A 9,784-nucleotide genomic window follows, 5' to 3' on the forward strand; every position below is an offset into this window, starting at 1 on the left:
AACCTAATAGGCTTAAAGTTCCACTTGCCATGCACATCTGTCAGGACACGAGCAAAATGCAATCCGGTAATCCACAGGACTGAAGTCCTCGAGAACTGCCCTGTGGCTCACCAGCAGCAGAGGGTTCAAAACTTAGAACAACACCAGAACGGCGGCAGCATCACTACCTCTACACGACGGGGCCAAGGAAGTAAAGAAAGCCGGTTCCAAGTTTAGGACGTTGCACCTTGGACTTCAAAGGATTCTGGCTTGGAAACTGCCTGGATGGACTAGTAAGACTGCCTTTTGTTCCTGTTTTGAATACAATTCTCTGAAAATTGTGAGGGTTGCAGATGGGAGATGACTACAGGCTGACATCATGGGATGTACACCTTCCCACAGTGATATTGTTAACAGCGTTGCTAAGAGTGGCATCCAGTTTTTTAAAAAGCCCAAAGCAACTCTGCCAGGATGTCAGGGGCCCAGCGAAAGATGTTCCATCCCTTTGCTGGTTCAAAACTCCACCTGCTATGACTCTGGAGGGGGCTCGTCCCAGGAACAGAGGCCAGAAGAGCAGCGAAGTCCCAGGTGGATCCAATCCGTGGCTGAAAGTCTTTGTCAGCTCACCAGAGATCCCACTTCGGGCAAAGGGAAAGGCATGGAAGGACTGATCCCAGAAACCAAAACCTCCCCATCCCAGCTGAACAAAGCACAGAGCTACGTGGCTACAGACGTTCCACTCAAGAGACAGAGTTCCCACGGATCACAAGGGGCGGCCTTTTCTGGGGAAGAGAGTGAGGAAAGCAATACCCGGGAGACTTCCAAATGGGGAAAGAGGCCAAAATGTCACAGGTCGAGCAAACAGGGCCATGACTGCCAAGCCATCCTTCCTGCCCACGAGTCTGAAGACAAAGTAGACTTCCCTGCGCCCCTGGTGAAGGCCCACCAGCGTGCTTACACCTATCTGCACACCTGCCTCTCCAAATACGAAGCAGTGATGAGCATCACCCATTGCGCCACGCAGACCCAGGAGCTGCTGCAGCCCATGGTCGGCTTCCTGTTGCTGTGTTTTGATGAGGTCAACCAGCTCTTAGGGGAAATCTCCAAGGATGGAGAAGAGCTCCTCCAGGAAGTTAAGGAGGATCTGGCTTGGCCTTTGAAGAAAAGAGAGCCCCAGGAGCAGCCAGATCTCTTGCAGCAGCTTCTGCAGTACACAGTTAGCAAGCTGCAGGCGCTCAGCGGCACGGTGGCCTCGCTCTCTGACAGCCTCCTGGAGGGCTCCGGCCGCTACTTCCACGGCGCCGCGGGCCACCTGGGAAACAAGCTGTGCAAGAAGAAGGGTGCGGATGAGCACCTCCTCAGGGTTCTGGGGCACCTGGAGAGCTTAGCGAGTGGCCACGGTGACCCTGAAGTGCAGGGCCTACCCTTGTGCTCTGAGGACAGTGGCATCGGCGCTGACAATGAGTGTGTGCAGCTAGCAGACAAACTGGGCAAGCGAGCCAGCCGGGACTTCGTGCTGGAGCCTGCCGAGCGGAGGCCAGCGATTCCACCCACGGTGGAGGCCAAGCTGTCCCGACATACCTGGCAGCAAAGCCCATTCTGGAAGGGTTCAGCCAGACCCCAGGACTGCCCGCTCTCCAGGCCTCTGACAGCAAAGGTTCAGCCAGCAGTGCAGGATGGATCGGGGAGCCCCTGGCCCTCCAGCACAGGCCCAGAAAATACTGCCTCCAGGCCTTGGGGGCTGGGCCAAAGCGCTCCGTGTGATTCCCCTGGGATCAGGATCTCCACGGAAGCACACTTTCCTAAAGGCTCCAGGTTGATGGACACTCCGCCCCTCAGTGAATGTGAGGACAGCAGCCCAGAGGCGGAGGAAGACAAAGAGAGCTGCCTGAGTCCGCGTGCGGGGCAGGGAAGCACTTCCCATGCAAGGCCTCGGTCTTCACCTGCCGGTGGTGCCGAAAGCCTATTTCAGCCACACCCCCGGAGGCTTAGGAGCCCCCAGGACGAGGAAATGATTCTGAAGATGAAGGAAGCAATCAGTGAAAGGATCAAGTTTGTCCCCCTGCACTCTGAGCACCAGGAATGGATCGAGGAAGAGGAGAGAACCATGGTGGCCCCAAGACCGAACACGGCCAGCGACAGCAGGAAGGCCCCCTCAAGGCAGAGGAGGTCCCAATCTGAGGGCTGTCTGAAGAGCCACCTGGAGGACCCCACACTCCAGGAGCTGCGGAGGGTCCAGAGAGACCTCAGCCAGAGGCTGGAGGCGCTTTGCACCCGGGACACCCGACAGCAGGGGCACAGCCAGGAGCAGGTTCTGCAGCCCAGGGCAACAGCGCTGAGGCCTGACCACTACTGCAAGGTCACCCCAAGCAGCACCATCAGCAAGTTGAAGGCGTCCCTCACCAAGAACTTCAGCATTTTGCCAAGTCAGAGCACCTTGCAGAAATGCTGTCCCCACCCTGAGGGAGAACAGCCCTGGCCGGGAAAAGCTGAGGGGCTTCCAAACGTCATGCCATCAGGTGAGAGGGCCAGCGAGGCTCCCAGGGCCCGGGACTGGAACATCAAGAGCTGTCCTACCAGAACATCGGTCAAGAAACTCATTGAAACTTTCAGTCCCACCGAGGGTCTAAGGACACTGGGGGATTCCAAGGACTCTGGCCCGAGCCCCTGCCCCAGGAAGTGGGGAGTCCCCACCATGCCTCCCAGATTCCCCATTTACAGGGGACTTGCCCCTTTGTATCCAAAGCCTCGAATTTCTCCAGCAGCAGGTGGAGAATCTCTCAGGATGGGCCCAGGCTGGAGGCCCTTTGCTCCCACCTTTCCCCCTCTGCTCACAGCAGAAGCGTCCAAGAGTGAGGACCTCAACTGTGAAACAGAGGAGAACCCAGAGCATCTCCCTCCACCGCCTCTGGAAATCCTGATGGACAAATCATTCACTTCCCTGGAGCCCCCAGAAAACAGCAATCTAGCAGAGAGCTCCCTTGAAGGGACCCACGTGCCAGGGCTGGGAGGGGCCGGCCCCGCCCGGAGAACGTGGGCTTCCCCAAAGCTAAGAGCCGCCATGAGCCCCTCTGACCTGCTGCCCAGCAAAAGCACGGCCACCCTCGCCAGGGCCCGCAGCACAGAACCAGGGAGAAGCAAGAGCGGCTGCAATCCCGGAAAGCTCGCCTTGGACCTCAGTTACCCACCAGCAGCCAGCGGGAACCCAGAGGTGCAGGGCAGCAGGGCTCAGAGTCAGGCACAAGCGGACAGGGCCACAGGCCTCTCCAAGCATCCCCGGAAGGTCATCCACTGGCACCACTCCAGCCACACATCCAGGCAGGACAGGACCTCGGAACCCAGCCTGGCCAGGCCAATGCGAGGGCCACATTCTCCCGAGGCCCCAAGGCAGAACCAAGACAGAAGCCCCGTGCTGGTCAGGAAGGCCTCTCCCACGAGGGCACACTGGACACCCAGAGTGGACAAGAGGCACCCAAGCGTGCCCTCCACTCACAGACCTGCCCAGCCAAGTGTGCCCTGTGTGCACAGGTCCCCCAGCCCACCGCTCAGCCCTCCAGCGAGCCCCAGGATGCTAAGCCCCCCAACAGTGAAGAAACGAGCCTCCCCTCCCCCCCAGCACAAACTGTCCACCCCTCCCTCGGCAAGCCCACCCGCTCGGCACAAGGTCTCCAGCCCCCCTGCCCAGTGCGCAGAAGCCAGTTCCCCTGCGTCTGGCCCCTCCCCATCTCCCCCAGCATCTCCCAGTCAGGGGCCCAAGGAAACAAGAGATTCTGAAGACCGTCGGGCAGCCACGGCCAAAGCATCTGGGAACACATGTTCCATCTTCTGTCCAGCCACCTCCTCTCTGTTCGAAGCTAAGTCACCATTCTCAACAGTACCCCAACTCACCCCACCATCGCTGCCACCTGAAGCTGGAGGTCCTTGTGGGACCCCGACAGGATGCTGGAGGAGCAGCTCAGGGCCACGACTGAGGGCGGACTCACAGCGAGGGACAGCCCTGTGTGCCCTCAACCCTCAGCCTTTCATCAGAAGGACAGCTTCTGACTGCCAGCCAGGCATCCGCCTTCACCTGCCTGTCCCGGGCACGACCAGTGACGCTTGTGAATCCCAGCTCGGCCAGAGCAGGTAAGGAGAGTCCTCGGGCCACAGCCCTGCAGTTATTGGAATAGAGCTGATATGCCCTTAGGCTCACCTGGGTCAGTAGTTTTCAAACTGTGCTCCCAGAGAAGAGCAGCTGGGAGAGGGGTCTAGGAATGTCCTATCTCCCAATCCCCCATGCTTAAGCAAACGTCTTTCATCTGTTACACACTTCAGGTTCCCGAGAAAGATTTAATTGCAAGGGGCTCTGCTGTACTAAAGTTTAAAAAAAAAATTAAAAAAAAAACGTTTAAAACAATCAGGTTGGTGCAACCACATGTGCCCCTTATTTTACACTTGGGGAAACTGAGAGGAAGTGACTTGACCCCCAAAGTTGAGTCATTGTCACCTGTCTGGAGCCAGCAGCCTGATTTCTGTCTTTCCTGGTTTACGGCAATAGCCCAGCATCTTAGTGGGAGGTGCTCAAATTTTTGGTCCCAGGACTTCTTTAAGCTCTTCAAAATCGAGACCCCCAAGGAGCCTTTGCCTATGTGCATTTCATCTATCGCTTTTTACTGCGTTACAAATTAAAATTGAGAGATGTTTAAAATATTTATTAATTGAAAAAACGACCCCATTCTATGTTAACATAAACTATATCCTAATGAAAAGTAACTATATTTTCCACAATAACAAAAAAATTGAGCGAAAGGAGTGGCACTGTCTTATAGTTTTACAAACCTCTTTAGGGTGTGGGCTTCACAGACAGACACTTGGATTCTCAGACCTTTGTCCACAGTCAATCTGCTGTGATATCACACATCATGTAGTCTGGAAAACTCCACTCTACATTCCTGAAAGAATAAGTGAAAAGGGCACATAACATCTTAGTATTATTATGAAAATAGTTTTGACCACGTGGACACACACCCCCCCGCCCCCCGCCCCCGAAAGGATCTGGGAGGCACCCAGGGGACACACCTTAACAAACAGCGGGTCCTGGAGGTATTGAATATAAAAGTCTGGCTTCCCCATACTCCTGAGGACCTGCCCCCACTTTTCCTGCAATCCAGCCTCATCTCCATCTCCCCTTTCAGAGGAGTGTAGAGCAAGAACAAGACTCTCGGGCTTCCCTGGTGGCGCAGTGGTTGAGAGTCCGCCTGCCGATGCAGGGGACACGGGTTTGTGCCCCAGTACGGGAAAATCCCACATGCCGCGGAGCAGCTGGGCCCGTGAGCCATGGCCACTGAGCCTGCGCGTCCAGAGCCTGTGCTCCGCAACGGGAGAGGCCACAATAGTGAGAGGCCCGCGTACGGCAAAAAAAAAAAAAAAAAAAAAAAAAAAAAAAAGAACAAGACTCTCCATGAGCACTGAGCACCAGAACCCAGGCGGAAGGGCTGCCATGCCTGCCCTGGGCCGGCTGAGGTCTAAGCGTGCCTTTCTCATGAGGGGCAGCTGACTTGCATGTCCTTGGCCCAGCCCCGCAGACAGGTCTGGGCATGCAGCTACAAGGGGGCGTGACTCAAAGTATAGCCATTGCCTGGGAGTTGAAAGGACTCGAATGGTGGTGTGATTATTTTACAGAGTTTATGGGGACACGCATCTTTTCCCAAATTGTAGCACGGGGAGAAAAATGTAAATCTGAGGTCGATTAAAGAGGAACTCTTATCAATGTGTCTTGATATCATATCAGACAAAGCTCAACCCACAGCAGTCCTTGCTATCTTTGCATTGCCCACAGTTGTGTAAATGAGAAGTTAATTTCTGCCAGAGCGATATGTGTTACAGACTTCACAGTCTGTCCTGGCATAAATGGTAGTTTTTCACAAAGTACTAGGCAGTCAATTTTAAATAAAGATATTATCTCGGGAAAGTTGTGCATGGTAATAGTTCTAGAAACTTCCCCAGCCCCTTGAAAGAAATGAAATATTGATTATTTTTGCAAGAATCTTAATGTAACGTTGCTCTTTTCTTAAATCTAAAATGAACTTCCTACAGCACAGTGCCTTTCATCTGAGAACCTCTATAAATGTTATTGCATTATTCCTCACACCAGCCAGTTATTCAGTTATTAGATTTCTAAAACTGTGCCCTTCCGGAGAAGAGCTTGAGAGAACAAGGACAATAAAATGGCATTAATTAAAAACACTAACATTTTAAAACAGCAGGAGCAATAATAAAGCAACATAAAATTGTTCAAGGAGAAAATATTGCCATTCTTTCAGGTTTCTCCTCGGAATAGGGCGGCCTTAAAGGTTGTTTTATGTCCTGAATCTCAATATTCAGAGAGATGAGGTGGGATGGGGAGTAACTGTAGCTTTAAAGAGGGAGGAGGATTCATAAAGAGGAGCCTTCCCAAGGTCACGTGGAAGGTCACAGAATGACTCACAGCCATTCCCGTACCTCCTGGTCAGACCACACGTCTAAGCTGCTCCAGACTGTGAAAATGTGAGCACGTGACGAATGTGATGGGAAAATGCCTATTCCCCAGATACACACCCCACTCCCCACTCAGCCCTGTAAAACTGGCGTCTGGGAGCAGAAGTGCACCAGCTGTAAGAGGAGGGCTTTTGCGGCTCTGGAGATGACAAGCATTTTTTTCTGCCCTCCTGCGTATGGGAAACAATGCCAGGGAACTGAGCATGATTCCCCCGAGATCATGCAACAAGCCAGTGCCCGAGAGCCAGAAACTCCTACAGGCTGTTTCCCCGAGCAGGGACTTGCAGGGACAGCCCTACCCATTGTATCTCGCAGCCGAGGCAGGCTTGCAGGATGCACTGGCCTGTGTCTGGTGTTGACCCCCTGCAGGTCAGCCCGTGCCGCTTTTTTAGAAAAACTGATTGTGTTGATATCTTCCCCATCTTGGGGCCCAGGGATTGGGCACAGTCCTTGGAGGCTTCCCCAGGAAGCTCTGTTACTGAGCTTCAACTGTTATTTATGTGTTGAATGCCCAGGTGAAGGCACCTGTCTCTATCCAGGTCTCGGTGTGCCCAGACTTGCTCCGCTAAATGCGGCGCTTTTAATTTTGCCAGAACTGGACCAGCCAGTCAGGGTCTCTCTGCAGCCCCCTGACCCCATTTCCTGGAGACCTGGGCTGCCTGGCTCCCCAGCAGGTCTGGGAACAGGTGGAAACACGGCCATATGGCAACCAAAACAGTCGACCTCTTGGCCTGAGCCTCACACATATGTGGGACCTGGTTGGGGGTGGGGAAGACACAGTTCAAGGACCAAATCCTGCGTCACACCTCGGCGTCAGCCTCCACTGACACTGCGTGCCACGGCCTGTCCTCTGCTCCAGTCTGGGAGCAGCAAAGTGTCATGCCCCCACCCCTGCTCAAAAGGGGCACAGGAAGAAGAAAAAATAAGGTGGGAGCTGTGGCCCACAGATCACTGGGTCCTGCAGGGACTTATGATGGGGCCAGAGGCTGACATAGATGAGACTGGCTCTAAGGAAGAGGGTGGGTTCCTCACTGCCTGAAAATCACGTATGACGGCCGGTGTCAGTGCCCACCCCACCCCCCCCACCATTCCTGCCACCCTGATCTTGTTAGGATCCAAACTCAAACTTGTCCTCCACTGGTTGGACGTCCCACGTAAGCGTAACCACGCAGAGCCGAGCACACTCATAATACAGTCGAGAAGGTGCCGTCACGGGCGGAGAGAAGAGCTTCTGGTCTGTGCATGTGCGGAGCTGGGGCCAGTCCTGGTCCTCAGGTGACTGATGGAGAGGCTCCGAGCCTCAGGTGCCCACCTGTCATATGACAGGGTGGTCCCTCAGGTCCCTTGCTGGTGCGACTTCCTAGTCCTACTACAAAACAGCACCAGTGACAGCCGACAATTTAGTGAGCACCTATCATATGCTGGTTAGTGTGCGGAGAGTTTTCCAGGCGTCATCCAATATTGATAACTTTGAGTGTCCTATGAGATGGGTATTATTACTATCTCCCTTTCACAAAGCAGGAAACTGAGAATCAGAGAGATCAATCAACATGCTATAGGTCACACAGCTAGTAAGTGGAAGGGCCAGGACTCGAACCCAGACAGCCAACTCCACCCTCCACGTGGTCTTTGTCAGGCTAGCCTGGCTGCCCGTAGCCAGCGTGGCTTTCCGAGCTGGTCCCCCATCTGGCCTAGGCCTGATCTGTGCTTGTGACCACCCTCCATTCTGTGCTCCCAGAGCACATTGGGTGTCCCTCTCTGTTCACAGCCCCTCTCACTGTGGCACTCAGCAGCTGGGAAGCTCTATTCTAGCCATATGCCAGGTCTGAGCCAAGCAGTTTTCATTTTATTCCATTCAGGAAAAGGGTGGCAGCTGAGCAAAGCAGGGTTTTTTGCTGTTATTGTTGGCGTTATTTTTGATTCAACTAGCTAAGCCTAGCTCTTTATTAAATAAGAAGTGCTCTTAAAACAAAAACAAAATAAAGGCCTGGCTCCCGAGTTCCTGAGGGAGACGCTTTGTTCACAGCAGGATCTGGGCATCCCAAGAGAGAACAGGACTCAGCCTGTCCTCTGAAACGCCAGGAGCCTGGCTCTCACGGTGCCCAGCCACAGCAGACACCCACGAGGACAGCACCAGCAGGCAAAGCTGATATGGAAAGGCAGAGGCCTGGCACCAAGAGTCCACCAGGTCTGTGGGTGACACAGATGGGAGGGCTTGAGAGAGACAGAATGGAGATGGGGCGGGGCCAGAGGAACGAGGAGGGTTTGATTGGCACGTGTGCTTTCTCTCTGCAGCAGCGAGGAAAGCCCCAAGGACACAGAGCCATGGAACAGTCCCTGTGCCCCAGAACCGAAGGGCGGCAACAGGGGTGCACCGCCCCCAGAGCTCTGCGTGCTGGGCCACGGGCTGCAGCGGGAGGCCAGCGCCAGCCATGCCCAGGACAAGCACCAGCAGAAGGAAGTGGCCTGACGGGCTGGCTGACTGAGTCACACTGATGCCAGTCACCCCAGAAGGCAAGGGCGACAGCCAAGCGTCAGACAACCCCAGAGAGGGTGGGCCAACCAAACTCCTCCTGAGAGGTAGGAAAGGCCTGGAAAGGGCACTGCCCAGAGGCTCTCCTAAATTCTAAACAATCACTGTTTGCAGTCCTAGATCCTGGTTTGCCTTGGGGTTCAACGAGTAACTATAACTTTGGACCCCACAACAACACTCTTTAATCCTTCAAGTGCTGGTCTTAATTTAGCAGGAAACGATATTTACCACGTGCTGCATGAGCCAGGTGTCTTACTTGGGTTCGCTCTGTGAAACCATTTAATTCGTTCAACAATGAATGAAGCAGAGAGCATTCTCCTGGTTTTTGCAGATGAGAAAACCAAAGCACCTCTCGTCCATTCACTCCCCGCCCCCCCCCCCCCACCCAGTGCCTTGCCTGAGGTTACACAACTAGGAAGAGAACAGAGTAAAACGTGAACAGGTGTGCCTGGCTCTAGAATCTATTGTCTTTCATTCCTTTTTATTTTTTTGAACATTTCATTGCCCTTGACTGTTCCATTTGCAAGCATACGTATGTACTTGTACAGGTGGAAAGCTGCTTCTTTTTTTTAAGGTTAAATAGTGGCACAGCTTTTATGTGCCCATCATGAGCTCTGTTTAGAAGCTGACTGCTCCAGAGATAAGAAGCCTGAGGTGGCATTAAGACACACAGCTCCACCCACCCTCCTTCCCAAGCTCAGCTCCAAAGCCCTAAAAGCAAAGCTTCCAGCCCAACAGTGCAGCCCTGCTGCCTCT

The 9,784-nt window shown here is 53.9% G+C and overlaps 1 protein-coding gene across 1 annotated transcript; it reads left to right on the forward strand.

The window, feature by feature from the left end:
- Window positions 1–358: 358 nt before the first annotated feature.
- Window positions 359–9,450, forward strand: PCARE (photoreceptor cilium actin regulator). Its single transcript, XM_060168706.1, has 2 exons — window positions 359–4,104; window positions 8,791–9,450. The coding sequence occupies exons 1-2, from the start codon at window positions 359–361 to the stop codon at window positions 8,963–8,965; spliced, it is 3,921 nt and encodes a 1,306-aa protein (XP_060024689.1). The 3' UTR covers window positions 8,966–9,450.
- Window positions 9,451–9,784: the final 334 nt, after the last annotated feature.

Source organism: Lagenorhynchus albirostris, chromosome 13 (genome assembly GCF_949774975.1).
Source record: "Lagenorhynchus albirostris chromosome 13, mLagAlb1.1, whole genome shotgun sequence".
Classification (NCBI taxonomy): Eukaryota; Metazoa; Chordata; class Mammalia; order Artiodactyla; family Delphinidae; genus Lagenorhynchus; species Lagenorhynchus albirostris.